The sequence below is a fragment of the Thamnophis elegans genome, chromosome 3 (genome assembly GCF_009769535.1).
Source record: "Thamnophis elegans isolate rThaEle1 chromosome 3, rThaEle1.pri, whole genome shotgun sequence".
In the NCBI taxonomy this organism is placed as follows: Eukaryota; Metazoa; Chordata; class Lepidosauria; order Squamata; family Colubridae; genus Thamnophis; species Thamnophis elegans.
Window position 1 is genome coordinate 30,109,871 of NC_045543.1, and position 19,681 is coordinate 30,129,551.

General features: G+C 44.1%; 1 protein-coding gene and 1 long non-coding RNA gene across 7 annotated transcripts in view; both read left to right on the forward strand.

Annotated features, from left to right (window-relative positions):
- The window catches only part of LOC116505553 (cytochrome P450 2K4-like), a 30,278-nt gene extending 11,255 nt beyond the window's left edge, over nt 1-19,023 (forward strand). For all 6 annotated transcript variants that reach the window (XM_032212841.1, XM_032212840.1, XM_032212844.1 and 3 more), the window contains 7 exons: nt 1,280-1,429; nt 1,715-1,875; nt 2,135-2,308; nt 14,629-14,773; nt 15,770-15,954; nt 18,188-18,329; nt 18,689-19,023. In XM_032212841.1, coding sequence (XP_032068732.1) covers nt 1,280-1,429; nt 1,715-1,875; nt 2,135-2,308; nt 14,629-14,773; nt 15,770-15,954; nt 18,188-18,329; nt 18,689-18,876 — 1,145 coding nt within the window. In that variant the 3' untranslated portion in view covers nt 18,877-19,023. The remainder of the gene's footprint in view (nt 1-1,279; nt 1,430-1,714; nt 1,876-2,134; nt 2,309-14,628; nt 14,774-15,769; nt 15,955-18,187; nt 18,330-18,688) is intronic.
- On the forward strand, nt 10,103-11,185 carry LOC116505556. The gene is made up of 2 exons (XR_004254959.1): nt 10,103-10,142; nt 11,126-11,185. It is a non-coding gene; the product is annotated as an uncharacterized LOC116505556 (long non-coding RNA).
- Nucleotides 19,024-19,681: the final 658 nt, after the last annotated feature.

A 19,681-nucleotide genomic window follows, 5' to 3' on the forward strand; every position in this document is an offset into this window, starting at 1 on the left:
CACACCCCACAATCTCTGGGGCAAGGATCCTGCGAGGAATTAATGACATTCAGACGATAACTGCCACTCCCCCACCCCTTCCTGGTGTCGTGGTTGGTGGAGCACCTGAAACCCATCTGGGCACATTTCTGAGAGGGCCCAGCCAGGTTTTGGTTATACATGCCAGGTCTGCCTCCTCGTCCAATATTAAATCTCGGACGAGGGGAGCTTTGTTCACAACCGACCTGGCATTTAGCAACAACAACCTGAGACCGGGACCCGGTATTCTTCTGACACCAGATCCTTGAGTTGAGCCTGCGGGGCCAGAACAAGCAATCGCTGTAATGTAGCGAGTCCTTGTTCTCCAATAATGGCTAGCCCTACAGTTCCCACCATATCTGCCCCTCCCAGTCATGACCGGGATGCTCCAACTTTCCCTTATCCCCGTAGACCACTCCCTCTCCCCCACGGCCCCCCTTCTTCCTGGCAGGTCATATATTCCATTCATACCAGGCCGGGATGTTTGTCTGGGCCCCTTCCATTTCTGCTTCTGCATTCATCGGAGGGGACTCCAGGCCACATCCCCGGTCCTACCATACTTACCAATTAAACACTCTCTTCAAACACACCCCACACTAATTACTCAAATACAATGCAATAAATTAAAAGTGGGCACATTTTCTCTCAACATTGATACTATTTTGTTATAGCAGATTTGCTATAACATTCTCTTCATTATAATGGCATAGTACAAATGTTTTGTGGCCTGCCAGTGGCCAGTGGAGCTGGCAGCAGAGTCAGACAGTAAGGAGGTTGGGAAGGAACATGGGCCAGACTTGGGGGCTGAGGAAAGCTCAGAAGAGGGCTCGGCATTGGTGGCAGAGAGGGAGCTAGACAGCAGTGAGGTAGAGGAACAGCTGGAGCCTGTTCCCAAAGCTGCCAGAAGACAAGAACAACTAAGAAAGTAGGGTCGACTTGGGAGTAAAGCTACACCTAGGAGGTGATTGGCCCCTCCAATAGGAAACAAAAGTGGAGCGAATGGGGAATGGGCTTTTGCAGGAAACAATTCATTCCTTCAGTCGTTTCAAAAGTGGAAAGTTTTGTTTGTGACTATAAGACATTATGTGCTAAGTGTTGCCTTTGCCCTGCATTTGGAAACTAGTTATCTGGCAGCTTGCCAAGCAAGATAAGGTTCTTGTTGATAAATATTCCTCTGAAAGACTGTTTGCCAAGCCTTGCTCACTGTGAATGAAATGGGTCAGAACAAAATATGTCTTTTAGTCTTGGACTTTCTCTTTAGGTATTCTTTTTTCTCATGGGGAGAATTGGAAAGTGATGCGCCTCTTTACCATATCTGCACTACGGGACTATGGAATGGGCAAGAGGACTATAGAGGATAAAATAATTGAAGAGTGCAGGCTCCTGACAAAGGCATTTGAATCTTATGAAGGTGAGTTGATGTTTCCTTCTGGAGCTAAACTTTCACAGATTTATTGCAGAAAAGTTAACAGTCTACCTCTACAGCTGCCAAGTTCCTCAAACACTCAAATCCTATTTAATATTCTTTTGCCCAATATCTCCATGTTCTCCAGCACTGGCTATCAGTTTCCTAAAGAAATGTACTGTGCCTAAGGTGGGGATACTTTGCCATTGAACAGTCTTTTAAATCTGATGGTCTTTCATAGCTGTAAATTAATTTTAATAAATTCATTTAATTTTAATATTTGCTATATAGGACAACCATTTGAGAATACAGAACTTATGAATTCCGCTGTTGGCAATATCATTGTTTCTATTATACTTGGCAAGCGATATGAGTATGGAGACCCCACATTTCAAAGACTACTAAAGTTAATCAATGAAAATGTCCGGCTTGCAGGAAGCCTTCCTGTTTTGGTAAAGAAATTTTTTTTCAATTTTAAAAGGAGTTCATTGTGTATTCACTATGTTATCCTTAATGTAGTGTGGGATTTATAATAAACATTCCATATGTTTTAAGGTTCACTATGACAGAAAAGCCCTGATATCTTACATATTGTGTGCAACCATTTCCCCCTATGAAATATGAATAGTTTTAATAAAAATGTCCACATTGCCCACATAAAAACTATTCAGGTTTCTTTGTGACTCTTTTTATCCTTTTTGTGTTTTTCAGTTCTACAATATGTTCCCCCTGTTTGGCTTTCTTTTTGGTGCTCGTAACGTAATTCTGAATAATAGAAAGGAATTGTTTGGTTTCATAAAGACCACTTTCATAGAACACCTCAAAGCTCTGGATGAAAATGACCAGAGGAGCTTTATTGATTCATTTCTTGTCCAACAGGCAGAGGTAAGGAAGTGTTTTATTCCAGGAATTCCAAGTAAAGGCCCCTTGGTAATCTCTGAGCTTGGTGGTTTTCTTGCATATGTTTCATCACCCAAACTCGGTAACTAGATAACTAGCACTGATTATTTTACCTAATAATGAAACTTCTGCAAGGAAAACAACCAAGGTCAAAGTGCACCAAGGACCCCTCATTTCAACCTTGAGCTACAGATATTCTTCTTTATTGTTAATTCCAAATGATATTTTCATAGCATATTCATACCTTTAAAGCAGGAAATAAAAACTCATTTTTAACTGACAATTGAAACTTCTAAACTGAAAACTAAGGGAGTTTCCTTTAAAAAATGTCCCAAATAGTACATTTTGAGGGTTATATTAAAGTGCTATATGTAGTATAAATAATATGTTGCAAAGCACTTCTTTAAAATATTAATTTCCTCAATTTAAACGAAGCCCATATAAACAAATCTGCTGCTGCTTCTCCTCCTCTCCTCCTCCTCCTCTTACTACTATTCAGGGGTCAGTGGTGGGTTTCAAAATTTTTTAGAACCTATTCTGTAGATGTGGCCTGTTTTGTGGGAGTGGCTCGGTACTCATGTGACCGGGTGGGAGTGGCTCAGCGGTCATGTAATCGGGTGGGAATGGCCAACTTGGAAAATGTGGTGAAACTCACTTAATGACCTCTTGCTTAGTAACCAAAATTTGGGGTCATAAGTTCTTTCTTTCTTTTCGCTGGCTCTGAGCCTGCAGGTGCCCAGGGATGGGAGGGATGTTGCCCATCTGCCCCCTCCCAAAGCAACCTCACAGGTTTTCAAAATCATATGGAGAGGTGTTTTTTTTAAAAAGAAAACCCCGAAAAGCCGCACAATCTGGAGAGACATGCAGTCGGTATTTTTTTGGGGGGGGGGATCCCCAGAACCAGTTTGCCCAGCACCCTGAAGAGGTCCATGCAGGGCTCTGGCAGCTGCAAAGTGCGGCACGAGGGGCAGAAGTCCCCAACCCAGTGGGGCAACACAGCTCCAGCAGTAGCAGCGCAGCTTCTTGCAGGAGCACGCCACCTGGATCAACCTACCTTATGGCAGCCTCTACAGCCCGCTCTGCATGGAGTTGAGTTGGCGGCAGGCAGCCCTCACTAGGATTTCCACCTTCTTCCACCCAGCTCTCCACCTCATCCTTTGCTTAAGTTCCCCACTGGGTTCGGGGGCTTTTGCCCCTCGTGCCAAGCTTTGCAAGCATGGTGCAGACAGGCGGGGGGGGGGAGAGAGAGATCAAGTGGTGAACTGGGGGGGGGAAGGGGGAGTGAGCAGGGGGGTGGGGCAGGCCAGGGGAGGGAGAGTTCTGGTACCGGGCCACCGGAAGAAGGGGTACGGGAAAATATGCTAAATTTTACCATCCGGTACAGCCGTACCGGTCCATACCGGCTGAAACCCACCCCTGAAATATACAGACATTTAACTGTACATAGGGCTGCAACTTCATGACTGAAACTGGAAATTATGCATTAATTTTATTAAGTCAACGATAGTTTTCAGAACAGTTTACAAAGTTTGCAAAGCAATTCTAAATAACGAAAAAGAGAGAAAAAAAGCCTAAATGATATTAAACACTTTAACATTAGATTAATGCCCGAATATTTATTATGGCCATGCCATGGAGATTTTTGCCCCTACATTACACTTTCTGACTTTCTACAAAAGATATAAAAATGGAAATTTATTATTTTGTGCACTTACTACTTAAATAAGTTTAAAATAAGTACACAAAACAATAAAAGAGCTACATATAGAAGGAAGATGACTGTCCTTGCCAGTCTTCAATATCACTGACTCCAATGAATGGCCTGCACAAAGAAGAGACACAGAAATGAACTCTTTCATTGCATGCACTGAATTAGGATGAAACAAACACACAAAACAATAAAGACAGCTACTTACAGAAGGAAGTTGACTGTCCTTGCCGGTCTTCTACATCACTGATCACACTTGTTCTAATGAATGGCCTGCACAAAGAGACACAGAAAGGAAGACTTTAATTACATGCACTACTATATTAAGGATGCAACCAGCACACAAAGCAATAAAACTGCTATTTACAGAAGGAAGATAATTGCCTTGGCAGTCTTCTGCACCACCACCTCACCACCTTCCTCCAATAACCTGCACAAAGAAGAGACACAGAAAGGAAGACTTTAATTGCATGCACTACTACATTAAGGATGTAACCAGCACACAAAGAAATAAAACTGCTACTTACAGAGGGAAGATGATCGCCTTGGTGGTCTTCTGCACCACCACGTCACCACCTTGCTCCAATAACCTGCACAAAGAAGAGACACAGAAAGGAAAACTTTAATTGTATGCACTTACACCTTACATAATGAAACACCTTACATAACACAATGAAAGAGATACACTCAAGTACTTACTTGTGTTACTGGTTTTTTGGTTGAAGGTATTTCCATATTGTTCTTAGGCTTCCAGACTCTTCAGTTGCACCTTTCTTGCTCTTTACTCATGGATTGTCAGCCATGTGATGGTGCGCTCTGAGCCACTTTTTCACTGCAGGAATTGGGTCCCATCTCTCAACAGGCATGCCAACAACACTTATCATCATCAGATTACTTACATTTGGAACAATTAGGTGGGTTCTCTGCAGGGCTGGGTTCCTACCGGTTCGCACCGGATCGCACGATCCGGTTCGTCGGTGAACCCGGAAGTAAGGAACTTCCGGGAACGCCGGTACCGGTCCTGGGCCCTGTCGCGCGCTCCCCCGCCCGTCTGGACTAAGCGCAGCCTGCCGTTCACTGTTTGGCTGGAGTCCAGCCAATCAGTGAGCGGGCTGGCTTCGTTTAAAAGTGTGGCGCCAACGGCTAACATTCCTCTTTTGAAAAGAATCTTTCTCTCAAAGAGTCTTTTCCAAAGGGTTTGTTTGTTGCCGAGACGCCTCGTTTCGCGCTTCACGCCTTCCCTTCGCCTTCCAGGAGCTTGCTGCTTTCCCCACAGGTAAGCAACCAAGCCCTGGCGGCAAGACTCGGGACGCTAGCGGCGGGACTTCGGGTGGGCGGTGGCGACGGCAGCGGTGGTAGCGGCGGTAGGAAGCTGGGGGGGATAGGGGTGGCAGCGGTAGCGGCCTAGGTTTCGCCAGGGAAGGCCTCCAGGCCTTCCCTCGTGAAAGCCGCGGTGTCGCGTAGGCCACGTGGCTGCCTCCGGGTGGTGGGGGCGGCGGCCTTGCTTGCGAAAGCCGCGGCCTCGAGTAGGCCACGTGGCCGCTTTCGGGTGGGGGGGCCGCCGGTAGCCGCCTAGCTTTCACGAGGGAAGTCCTCCAGGCCTTCCCTCGTGAAAGCCGCGGCGTCGCGTAGGCCGCGTGGCCGCCTCCGGGTGGCGGCGGCGGCGGCCTCGCTTGCGAAAGCCGCGGCCTCGAGTAGGCCACGTGGCCGCTTTCGGGTGGGGGGGCGCCGGTAGCCGCCTAGCTTTCGCGAGGGAAGTCCTCCAGGCCTTCCCTCGTGAAAGCCGCGGCGTCGCGTACTACGCATGGCCGTCTTCTGGTCGTTGGGGGGGGGGCGGCCTCACTTTCGAAAGCCGCGGCCTCGGGTAGGCCGCGTGGCCGCCTCCGTGTGGTGCGGGCGGCGGCGGCGCCGCGGCGGCCTCGCTTGCAAAAGGGAAGTCCTCCAGGCCTTCCCTTGCGAAAGCCGCGGCCTCGCGTACTACGCGTGGCCGCCTCCGTGTGGTGCGGGCGGCGCCGGCGCCGCCGCGGCCTCGCTTGCGAAAGGGAAGTCCTCCAGGCCTTCCCCTGCAAAAGCCGCGGCCTCGCGTACTACGCGTGGCCGCCTCCGTGTGGTGCGGGCGGCGCCGGCGCCGCCGCGGCCTCGCTTGCGAAAGGGAAGTCCTCCAGGCCTTTCCCTGCAAAAGCCGCGGCCTCGCGTACTACGCGTGGCCGCCTCCGTGTGGTGCGGGCGGCGCCGGCGCCGCCGCGGCCTCGCTTGCGAAAGGGAAGTCCTCCAGGCCTTCCCCTGCAAAAGCCGCGGCCTCGCGTACTACGCGTGGCCGCCTCCGTGTGGTGCGGGTGGCGCCGGCGCCGCCGCGGCCTCGCTTGCGGAAGGGAAGTCCTCCAGGCCTTCCCCTGCAAAAGCCGCAGCCTCGCGTACTACGCGTGGCTGCCTCCGTGTGGTGCGGGCAGCGCCGGCGCCGCCGCGGCCTCGCTTGCGAAAGGGAAGTCCTCCAGGCCTTCCCCTGCAAAAGCCGCGGCCTCGCGTACTACGCGTGGCCGCCTCTGTGTGGTGCGGGCGGCGCCGGCGCCGCCACGGCCTCGCTCGCGAAAGGGAAGTCCTCCAGGCCTTTCCCTGCAAAAGCCGCGGCCTCGCGTACTACGCGTGGCCGCCTCCGTGTGGTGCGGGCGGCGCCGGCGCTGCCGCGGCCTCGCTTGCGAAAGGGAAGTCCTCCAGGCCTTCCCCTGCAAAAGCCGCGGCCTCGCGTACTACGCGTGGCCGCCTCCGTGTGGTGCGGGCGGCGCCGGCGCCGCCGCGGCCTCGCTTGCGAAAGGGAAGTCCTCCAGGCCTTCCCCTGCAAAAGCCGCGGCCTCGCGTACTACGCGTGGCTGCCTCCGTGTGGTGCGGGCAGCGCCGGCGCCGCCGCGGCCTCGCTTGCGAAAGGGAAGTCCTCCAGGCCTTCCCCTGCAAAAGCCGCGGCCTCGCGTACTATGCGTGGCCGTGGCTGCGACCGTCTAGTTTTCGCTAGGGAAGCAAGCCCCCCACCTCCCCTCTACCCTCGCCTGGCTTGCTAAGCATGCCAGGCAACCTAAGTGACTTTACCTAGCCTTGTCCCTCCAGTCAGGTTTCTTACCTGTTCCTGCTGCCTGCCATCGCGATGAGGATCCATCCATCGCATCGGAGTGCTGCTGATTCTGCCTGCTGCTGGTAAGTGGCCCGGTTTTATTTAATTATTATTTTAATGTATTTTAAAATATTTTATTTAATGCATAGAATTTTTTAGACGATTTAAAAAAAGATTCTATCCAAAATAAATTAAAATAAACCTTTTTAAAGTATTCTTCACTCAATACTTTGAAATGTATTGTGCATTGAATTTTTTATAATAGTTTTATTGTAACCTATTGTGTGTGGAATATTAGTAATGGTTTCATTTATGTTATTGTGTGTTGGCATAGTTTGAAATGAAATATGAATTATTGCTTGTGCTTTGAAATAATCCTAATGCATGAAACTAATTATGATTGAATAGTTTTACTGAAACCTTGGGATCTAACATCAAAATTTTGATCGCGTGGCCATGAGAATGCTGCAACGGTCGCTAAGTGTGAAAATGGTCGCTAAGTGTGAAACATGGTCATCAGTCACTGTTTTCAATGCCATTGTAACTTTGGTCACTATACCACCTTTCTGGCCACAGTTCTTAAGTGAATAACTGCAGCTGACAAGTTACTAACATAAGTAAGTGAATCTGGTTTCCCCATTTGACTTTGTCAAAAGGTCACAAAAGGCAATTACAGGACCCCAGGACACTGAAACCAGCATAAATACGAATCTGTTGCCAAGCATCAAAATTTTGATCGCGTGGCCATGAGAATGCTGCAACGGTCGCTAAGTGTGAAAATGGTCGCTAAGTGTGAAACATGGTCATCAGTCACTGTTTTCAATGCCATTGTAACTTTGGTCACTATACCACCTTTCTGGCCACAGTTCTTAAGTGAATAACTGCAGCTGACAAGTTACTAACATAAGTAAGTGAATCTGGTTTCCCCATTTGACTTTGTCAAAAGGTCACAAAAGGCAATTACAGGACCCCAGGACACTGAAAACAGCATAAATACGAATCTGTTGCCAAGCATCAAAATTTTGATCGCGTGGCCATGAGAATGCTGCAACGGTCGCTAAGTGTGAAAATGGTCGCTAAGTGTGAAACATGGTCATCAGTCACTGTTTTCAATGCCATTGTAACTTTGGTCACTATACCACCTTTCTGGCCACAGTTCTTAAGTGAATAACTGCAGCTGACAAATTACTAACATAAGTAAGTGAATCTGGTTTCCCCATTTGACTTTGTCAAAAGGTCACAAAAGGCAATTACAGGACCCCAGGACACTGAAAACAGCATAAATACGAATCTGTTGCCAAGCATCAAAATTTTGATCGCGTGGCCATGAGAATGCTGCAACGGTCACTAAGTGTGAAAATGGTCGCTAAGTGTGAAAATGGTCGCTAAGTGTATGTATCCTAGAAAATCAGATTTAGTGTGTTTCACCCTCATTGTTTAGGTAATTCTGAGGTGGTTGATGGTTCTGTGAATGCCTGTCCTTTAAAATTGCCCGCAATGCCTTGATGGTTTTTATTCCAGTGGCTTTGTCTTTCCTGTCCTTAGGCTTAGGGAAAAAAAACCTGGTTTCATTCGCAGTCTTGGGGGGGGGGGGGTTGTTCTTATTTTTTTGTGTTTTCCATCATAGTTTGTGTGTGTGTGTGTGTGTAATGTCCCGCAGTTATCTACGCATTAATAATGATCTAGTAATATTTCCTTATACATTTTAGGGACCTTTCTTTACATAATTGGTCTTTTCTTTCATATTTTGGCTTTCTAATTCCTGTTTCCGTTAGTTGGCAATAGCTAAAACCAATCCCACGTGAAAAAGTATTCAAAGCCTTCTTGATTTTAATTGTCAATTTATTTATTCCTGCACATTGTAATATTTATTCATTTACATATCTCTGTTTTTCCACTGTTGTGCAAACACATCCCACGTAATCTACCTTTACGATTGCTCTTCTAACCACTAACTTCTGAATAGCTTCTTGGACCGACCTAAGTACTAATTCATAATTTCATATGCATTCATATATTCCTGTCTTTTGGAACTGAGAACTAAATTTCAGAAAAAGGAAATCTGTATTGCTCTGGGAATATGACATTCATTCTTGAACTATCTTCTTGGATGAAAGACTATATCTTTCCTGTTTGTTTATATCTTTCCTGTTTCTCATCCTTCCTGAAAAGACTGTACATTGTTGGTTGAAAGCAGAGGTCCCTTCTTGTTACCTACAGAGTCCTCAACTTACAACCACAATTGAGTCCAATATTGTTTTATTTCTTTGGCAGCAGTTAGATCTACTTAGCACAATGAAGAAGAGGCAACAGAGTTTGACCGCTTTCTTCTGCAAAAAGCCAAGAGTTGATGAATCAGCTGATCCAAAGCAGTCACCAGCACCGCCAGCTGCACCAGCACCGCCAGCACCACCAGCTGCACCAGCACCACCAGCTGCACCAGCACCACTAGCTGCACCAGCACCGCCAGCCGCACCAGCACCACCAGCTGCACCAGCACCACCAGCTGCACCAGCACCACTAGCTGCAAGCCAGAGATGCTTCCCCTGTAAGTACCTGTCTTTATTGCTGGGTGTGGTGTGCTCTGTCTTGTCTTCCTCCTTGAGATAGTGAAGTGCCAGCAATTAAGGCGTTTCTTTCTGTGTCTGTCCTTTGTGCAGGTATTTGGAGCAAGATGGTGAGGTGGTGGTGCAGAAGACGCAAAAAAGGAGAGTAATTTTCCTTTTCTATTATTTTGTGTGCTGGTTTCATCCCAATGCAGTGCATGCAATTAAGGCGTTTCTTTCTGTGTCTGTCCTTTGTGCAGGTTTTTGGAGGAAGATGGTGAGGTGGTGGTGCAGAAGACGCAAAAAAGGAGAGTAATTTTCCTTTTCTATTATTTTGTGTGCTGGTTTCATCCCAATGCAGTCCATGCAATTAAAGTCTTGCTTTCTGTGTCTCTTCTTTGTGCAGCCCATTCATTGGAGTCCGTGATTCTGAAGACTAGCAAGAACAGGCATCTTCCATCTGTAAGTAGCTCTTTTATTGTTTTTGTACTTATTTTAATCATATTGTAGTTGGGGGAAAGAATTCAGTGACATCGTCTTGGACACTCCCATCCGGTCACATGGGCGGCAAGCCACTCCCATCCGGTCACATGGGTGGCAAGCCACTCCCATCCGGTCACATGGGCGGCAAGCCACTCCCATCCGGTCACATGGGCGGCAAGCCACTCCCATCCGGTCACATGGGCGGCAAGCCACTCCCATCCGGTCACATGGGCGGCAAGCCACTCCCATCCGGTCACATGGGCGGCAAGCCACTCCCATCCGGTCACATGGGTGGCAAGCCACTCCCATCCGGTCACATGGGCGGCAAGCCACTCCCCAAAGGAGGCCACGCCCACGGAGGTGGTTCGAACAATTTTTGAAACCCACCCCTGGTTCTCTGTTCTGAACATATGAGGTTCATTTTTGAGAACCCTCTTTCCGCCTCTGCTGAATTAACAGTAATTGTGCTGACAATATCTCTAGCTTTTCTGATACCATCAGCAATTTTGTACTTGTTTGGATTTTTGAGCACATTTTCCCAAAAATTTCTGTAGTCATTCAAATTAATTTTGTAATTAAAAATTTCACCAAATTCAACCAATGCTGCCTCTCCTTCTGACCATTGAACAACTACATCTTCAATAATCCAGTAATCTGGCTCCAAATATGTGATAAAAGTGTAACTTGTTTGTGGCTGGCAATTGGCTACCTGCTTTTAGATGGTCACAATCCATCAGCCTTTTCTTCAAATTGGTGATGATGCTTGGCAGAAGGTTTTCATGAGGAAGGGCAACAAATCATTGATTTGGAGCTAATTTTATGTTTTTGAAGGCTTGTGTAGTTAGCATTGCATCAATGTTTTTTTCATAGGTGCCCTTCCCCTGTTTAAGCACTTCAAATGCTTTAATTGTTTGCAATACTAATTTTCCAGCCTTGATGATATCTGTGTTTCTCCCCTGCAGGGCATTTGACAAAAGAGAAATCTATATTTAGAATATCAATCATGAGGGCCAAATCCTTAAAAAAAAATAGATTTTCAAAAGAGGAAGCCATGCCTGGGAATCTTTCATTGCCCAGAAAAAAAACTGATGTAGCATTGGATAAGCACGCCACACAGCTATGGTTGCCCTTAAACTACAGGCAGCACATCTTGGTCCCAAAACTCTGCCAATCTTCACAATTTCAATGCCCAATTGTTCAGAGATTTGGAAAAGGTCATTCTGGCTCTTGAAGGATTTCTGGAAAGTGGTGCGTATTTTATCAAGGAAGATCTTGAAGTGGTTGAGTTGTTTTATTTCTTTTATTGCATCATCCAGCACAAGTTGGAGGTGGTGGTTCAAACAGTGCCAGATTATGATGTTTGGGAAGTCTTGAGCTATTCTGCTGCTGACTCCAGATTTTCTCCCAAGCATAATGTTGGCATCATCGGAGCAGAAAGCTATTAAATTCTTTTGCAAATATTCGGTGGTAAACCCAACTTTATGCAAGCTTCACATCTCTGCAGAACATATGGTCTCCGCATCTTGTTTCTCTAATTCCAACAGCTCAATGAAAATGGTTGCTGGTCATTCTGGATCCTCAACTCTAACAAAAACTATCACAACTGCTTTCATTGAAAGCATTGAGGCTTCATCAATTATTAGGCACACCTTTAGATTCTTTGCAATAATCCTGAAAACACAGTGGTTTTAATTTCGTTTGCAATGAATTCAACTATTTTCATCGCGGATCTCCATGAATGCAAGCCAACTCCCACGTCTACGCCAACTGTAGTTAGTGCATTTCGATGTCTGAGAATGGATTGCATCTTTGTGCCAGATCGTAAACAGTAAAAAATATTTTGCAAGTACTGGATAAATGTTTGTCAGTTAACTTATCTATGGATTTGGTTAAAGCATCCTGCTCCTGTTGTTTACTGTTCTCTCTACAAATAAGGTGTGCTTTTGATTGAAAATGTTCCTTTAATTTTTTTCTGAGCAATACTTTTACATGTATTGTGTATAGAATATTTTTAAATGTTTTTTTAATGTATTGTTGATAGAATATTTTAAATGTATTTTTAATTTATTGTTGATATAATTTTTAAATGGTCTTTTTAAATTTTAAAAAGACCATTTAAAAAATATTCTATCAACAATAAATTTAAAAAACTCATTTAAAAATATACTATACACAATACTTTTAAATGAATTGTGTATAGAATATTTTTAAATGGTTTTTTAATGTATTGTTGAGATAATATTTTAAATGCATTTTTAATTTATTGTTCATAGAATATTTTTAAATTGTCTTTTTAATTTTTTAAATAACCATTTAAAAATATTCTATCAACAATAAATTTAAAAAAACTCATTTAAAAATATTCTATACACAATACATTTAAAAAGACCATTTGAGAAAATATTCTATCAACAATAAATTTAAAAAAAAAACATTTTTTTAAAATGCGGGCCTGGGGTCTAAGCGAGCTCAGGGATCTGCTGGAACAAAGGCCCCAAAGGATCCCCAGACTCACCCAGAGCACAGAGATGCGGCAGGCTGCACCAGCTGGCTTCCCCTTGCCACTGCCTATCCCCCACCTCCTTTTGGTCATGGGATGTACACGAGTGTGCGGCTTTCGCGAAGGAAGGCGTTCCTTTGCAAAGGTCCCAGGCTGTCGTACTGTAAGCTGCTGCTGCCACCCACCCCCACCCCACACTTCCTTTCAGCCATGCAGTATATGCTCACCCACAGCTTCCGCGAAGGAAAGCATTTCTTTGTGAACGCCCCAGGCTTGCAAACCATAGGCTCCGTCACCATCGCGCTGCCCCTTGCGCTTAGTTGCTTACCTGAGGGAGGCAGAAATAGCAGCAGGGAAGCCAAAATGAAGCGAAGGAGGACCCGATCAGCAAGTGATGATGCAACAGCCAAACAGGAAAAGAGGTAAGTGGGCCGTTCATGCCGCAGTTTTAATTGGGTTCTTAGAGGCAGGCGGGGTGATTGGTGAGCCAGCCAATCAATGAGCATGGCGGCCGGGGCAAGCATGGTGCGGACAGGTGGGGGGAGTGTGAGCAAGTGGCAACCAGACAGGTGGGGGGTGAGCAAGAGGGCCGGGGCAGGCATTCCGGTACTGTCCCACCACAGGAACAGTTTCTAAAAGACATGGTAAATTTCAGGAACCCCTTCTGCTGAACCGGTTAGAACCGGGAGCAACCCATCCCTGTCAGAGGTGGGTTCTGACTGCTGCTACTGTTGGTTCGCTGAGGGATGCACTGCGCATGCACATGTGTGCGCAGCGCACATGCGCAGTGCTAAAAATGCTTCTGTGCATGCACAGAAGCAAAAAGCAAGATGTTGCTGCCAAGAGAACTGGTTCAGGGGTGTGGCAGGCCAAGTTACTACCTACTCAGCTAAACCAGGGTGAACCAGTAGGAACCCACCTCTGCCACTACTACTACTACTACAATAATAATATATTTAAATTTGGCACAATCATATGAGTTGTGCTGTCTGTTGCTATACCTTGATTGAGATACAATGAAAATGATATCTGTTTTAAAAATAATTACCTCTCAAATCATGCCTTTTTTTCAACACATATTTTGAAAGCAGAAGTAGTTGTAATGATCTTAGTTAATGAAAGACCTATTTAGGCACAGATACAATGCCGGGCAATTATGAAATAATGATTTTTGATCATGTAGGAACTCAATTGGAGGGGGGGAGTCTTTTGTAAACATTGTTGAACATTTGGCTTGTTTTTCATGTTTGAAGTAGCCCCCCCCCCCAAAAAAAAAAAATGCTTACCAGAGATATTTCTCTCTCTGGAAGTATTCCATTTCTTTACTTACTGAGTTTCTGAGGCTTCAAAACATAGGGAAAAGAAGGAAGGAGATGTCTTCCTTGGCTTCTCTGATGAAACATGCTTCCTTTAGCTCTTACTGGGGGTGTCAGCATCAGTAATTATTCTATCAATTGACTGGGAAGTGTTGGAACCTTGCCATTCTAGTATTTCCAGTTCTTAGAAATGAGGTGGATGCTGGTTGCTTGTCCCCTTTTCTGATTTATTTTGAGATAACTGGACTTAAAGCAAAAACTCACTGATTCATCTTTGTAAGCTAGTCTTGAGATTTTCAGGAAAAACAATGAAGAAAATGAAGATTCCTCCTTGGGGATTGTAATAGAAGATCTTCAAGGTCCTTCCCAATCCTATGATTTTATGAAAATATGAATTTCTAAAAGACTTTTTATAGAATTTCATGCTAATTATTTCCATTTCTATGAATTTCTTAATCATAAATCATAGGGAACTCAGTACTTTATGGTGTTTAGAACTACAATTCCCACAATCCCTTTTATTGATTTAGAAAGGTGGGGACTGAAATCCAAAATTCTGGCTCCTATTGTTCAGTGTTCTCCAGCTTTCTGTTATTTATTTGATGCGAGTATATCGAATATGCTTAGATAGACTATTTATATATTGCAGGAGAAGAAAAACAAAGCAGAAAGGTATTTTCATAATGAAAACCTAATTGCTGTTGTGAATAACCTATTTACTGCTGGGATGGACACGACTTCAACCACATTACGCTGGGCCATAATACTAATGATGAAATATCCTGACATTCAGAGTAAGCACTTTTCATTTGGTTGGATTTCAATATTCAAATATTTTGTTAAATTAAAGTATAATGCAATGAAACATGTGATCTACAAAAGTAAAATTACATGACTGACCATTGTTGTCAAACAAGGAGTAATGTGTTGAATGGGGTGAAATCCCCCCTTGTCTATATCCTTTGTTACCTGCAACATTCATTTAGCTAGGCCATTGAGAGAGAACCTATGACAATACATGTCAAAGGTGATATGCCATGATGTTTTGGATGACATACCAACGTTTACCAACACCTGAGAACTATTATTCAAAGCATGTCCCATTATTACAGAAGTTTTAGAGGCTGTGGAGACATGTGAAAATAAGGACCTGCTCTTGCATGGCCTCCAGAGCCTCTGAAATCATGTGAGAACAGGGCATGCTTTTGTGTGATTTGGGGAGTCTGAAGAAGAGCTACTTCAAGAATAAAGGACTCATGGAACTCAAGCTGCCCTGGTTAGGCCATAGGAGCCTGTCAAGAGAAGAAGAAAAACCCCACCATATGAAGGTAAATGCCACACAGCAAATCCTGAGGTGCTAGGCCACAAGGACAATTGTGCCATTCCCCAATCCCCATGAACCTTAGAGAACAGCATGAGGTGGCCTGTTCAAGTGTCAACAACATTGTAGTACCATAATATACTCATACCAGCAAAAATAAACTTTGACCAACACTTGAAGAAAGAAACAATTCTGACAATATTGGATTTTAAATTTGGAGAATATGCAGCAATGGCAAAATTAACAGCATATATACACAACAGAATTTTAACCAAATTCAAGCAAAAATGTTTCCCTTATATTCTAATATAATATGCAGCATGGCCATTTTTTTTTAAAAAAAATCTTGGTTTATGGCATCACATTTTTTGAACTTTTCATGATACTTATCTTTCACAGTTAAATGTACCTAGGGTTTAATGCAAAATTAAATATTAATAAACATCTTATAATTGTTTTATTTTCCTAGGTAAGGTCTATGAAGAAATTTCAAGAATCATTGGGTCTGCTCAGCCAAGGATTGAACATCGAGCAAAGATGCCTTATACTGATGCAGTTATCCATGAAACTCAAAGATTTGCTGATATTCTTCCAGCAAATGTAGCACGAGCAACTACAGTGGATATAACTTTCAAAGGCTTTTTCATTCCAAAGGTGATTAGCCTCATATAAGTGCTTTGTTCATTCAGTGATGGTTTATGAATCTCCTCTTAATTATTATCTCCAACCAGATCATCCTTGATATGTTTGATATATCAAATTATCAGTGTTCAACATTTTTAGATGTATGAAATTTAAATCACAGTATAATTTTTAACTTTTAAATAGGAAGGTAAAGCTGATACAAACTGGTACACAATGAGAAAGTAAAAAGAAAAGAAGAAAATCACACAAAAAGCAAAAAGTGCAAGAAGAGCGGCGGAGTTAAAGAAGTGGCTTCTAATATTCTTCATAGCAGTTATAAGTACAAACAGTGGCGGATTAAGGCTCATTGGTGCCCCAAGTATAAGGTGACCAGATGTCCCGCTTTTGGCTGGACAGTCCTGCTTTTGAACAATTTGTCCCGTGTCTCGCGTCATTTTTAAAAAGTCCTGATTTTTTTTTCACAACACATTTCAGAATCACATTTCACAGAAGAGAATTGTATAGAACGTGCATGAATAAAAAGGATGCTGGGATTTTCCCACCCAGCAGCAGATCCCGTGATTGTCGTAGAAGTGTGGCGAGGAAATCAATTGGCCTGCAAGGGAGCTGCGGCAGCCATTGGCCAATGTGCTCGGGAGAGATCGTTCCCTGGAACTTCCCCGCTTTGCTAACTTCCCGTTGGGGTCCCTTTATATGTCACATCTGCTGTTGCTTTTGCTTTGGGCTGCCGCAGCCGCTGCTAATTCCCGGCCTTTGTGGCAATGAGAAGCGATGGCTCACTTGCAGCCAGAGGCGGAAGAAGCCCGGCAACAGTGGTGCGGAAACTCCTGGAGCGGCTTTTGGGCCCGAGGGCAGCTTCTGCCTTCATGGTATCCGTAAACCGGTCTTTGACCGGGCCTGGCGGTCTGGACACATACCGGCTGAGCTTGAATAGGCCAAACACAATAAACGTCTCTGGCTCCAGTGGAGTGTCCGCCTCCTCGGGGATCTACCATTACTTGAAGGACTTCTGCGGCTGCCATGTGTCCTGGTCTGGGGCACAGCTCTGACTGCCACAGAGTTTGCCCCCTGTCTCCGCAGAGATTATCGTCACCAGCCCCATCAAATGATTCGACCTTGGAGGAGAAGGGAGGCAAAGGGTCCCCCTAACCTCTGTATGCGAAGCAGGAGCATATCCTGCTTCGCCTTGAAAATATGGGAAGGCATCTTTAAAGGCAGCCCCGGAAAACCCGCTTCAGATAAATTTAGCAGTCTGCCAATTGACCGAAACTTTTGAGCCTTAATCCTTAGGTGCTGAAATGAAATTGGCAGAATGTTTGAAAAAAGCTGTATCTGGGACTTATTGAAAACTCCCTATTGTCCAATAGTTGCTTAAGGCAAACTGGTTTCCCTTCAAGTCCTCGACTTATAAGTTTAGGTTTAGGGACTGAAGTTACAACAACAACTGGAAAAAATTGACGCAATGACTTTTTCCACACTTAGGACTGCCCCATGATCACGGTATTTAGACTTTGCTTTGCAACTGGCATGTATTGTTGACTGTTGCAATGTCCCAAAGTTAGGGACCCATCTTTTGCGACCTGATAAGTAAAATCAGTGAGGTAGGTAGAGTCACTTAACAATATTGTTACTAACTTAATAACTCTAGTGAGTCACTTAACCGTGGCAAGAAAGATCGTAAAATGGGGCAAAACACACTTAACAACTGTCTTGCTTAGCAACAGAAATTTTGGGCTTGATTGTCATAAGTTGAGGACTACCTATAGTATTGAAAGCAATACTGCAAACTGACAGCAAACAGCACTCCTTACTAGCATTGATGATGTTACCTTGTTACCTTGTCTGCAAAAAATAAACCAAGCTCATGGAGTACCAAGGACCCCTCACTATTGTAAGTCCATGATTCAACCCATAATCACCCCCAATAAATTAAATTACTGCAGTTTTTTTTTGAGAGGAGCAGCTCTTCTAGAGCACACAGTGATAATCTCCCAATTTCTTCTTCCTCCAAAGAAATTTTCTGTCAGTCAAACCTGACTCCTAGCTAGCAGGTCCACTGTTGTGCTGTCTCTGTAAAGCTATTCATAGAGATATTTAACTGATCATAATAATTCACTTGGAAGGTGTTCCATTCTCAACACATTGGGAAATTCATGAATTTGGAATGGCTTTTAAAGTTTTCATATGAATGAGTAAACCAAAGAGGAGTGCTAATTGTTTAATAATTCATTAATACCTGCAGGGCACTCACATCGTTCCCTTGCTGACGTCTGTGCTCCGTGATGAATCCCAGTGGGAGAAACCTTATGAATTCTATCCTGAGCATTTTCTTGACTCTGAAGGAAAATTTGTGAAGAGAGATGCATTTATGCCCTTCTCTGCAGGTAACATCTTACATCATATGTGTATATAGTGAATGAGAGTTTTAATAACAGATTCTTCCTTTTGCAACATAATTGGTAAAGAAATCACCAGAATAATCCACTCAACATTCTAAAAATGGCAAAAACTATAATAAGATGTTCAAGCTATTTTCAGGGATTCAGGGTAGAAGAAATGTACTGGAGGTTCATTTTTTTAAAAAAAACTACATTATTCCTACATGATTAATCTCTATGGTAGAATTTTGGATTAGTTCATTTCCATGCATGTGATTTGCCATCTCTGAGCCACCATTTCATGGCAAGAACTGTTATTGAAGAACCACTGAAACCAGTTTCCCTGTCTTTGTTCATTGTTACAGGTCGGAGAATCTGCTTAGGTGAGACCCTTGCCAAAATGGAGCTCTTTCTGTTCTTTACCAGTCTCCTGCAGAGATTCACTCTCCAGCCACCCCCTGGAATATCAAAAGAAGATCTGGACTTGACACCAGCAATTGGGTTTACAGCTCCTCCTATGCCTTATAAGTTGTGTGCTCTGCCTCGTCCATAACATGAATCATAATTTAGTTTCTAGATTCCTCTACTTCCTTGTGTGTATTTGTGATGTTTTTCAATCTTCTCTCCTAACCAAGTTCTTGGTGGAAATATTTTAAAGCTTACATGCTGCTTTGCAAAGCACAATAAAAAGTGGAATTGAGAAAAAAGCTAGTTTAAAAATGGATTTCAGTTCTTGCGACATTCCCCGCTAATAATAACAGTAGAAGAACAACATGAGTCAGTAGAAACATCAGAAGCTTTGTGATTGGTGGCCCAATGGAAAACACAGTTGCTTGTCAAAGATCATATATTGGGAGAGGTTAATATCCAGATAGAAGTTTTTCAAGGAGACTCGTCATCACTGCTATTGTTTGTTATTGCACTAATTCCTCTGTCAACACCACTGAATAACTCAGGCCATGACTATCAAACATGCAAAACATCTGCTAGAATATCCCGCCTCCTTTACAAGGAATTTATCTTTGGTGCATATGTTCTCAGTGTACATAAAAACATTCATCATGAATCATAAGGTACTGCACTTAATGATAGTCATGGGGTATAAATAAGCAATCAGGAAACAATCAATATCAATACAAATCGTAAGGATACAAGCAACAAAGTTACAGTCCTGCAGTCATACGTGGGGGGAGATGGGTGATAGGAACGATGAGAAGGCTAATAGTAATAGTAATGCAGCCTTAGTGAATAGTTTGACAGTGGTGAGGGAATTATTTGTTTAGCAGAGTGATGGCATTCTGGGAAAAACTGTTCTTGTGTCTAGTTGTCTTGGTGTGCAGTGCTCTATAGCATCGTTT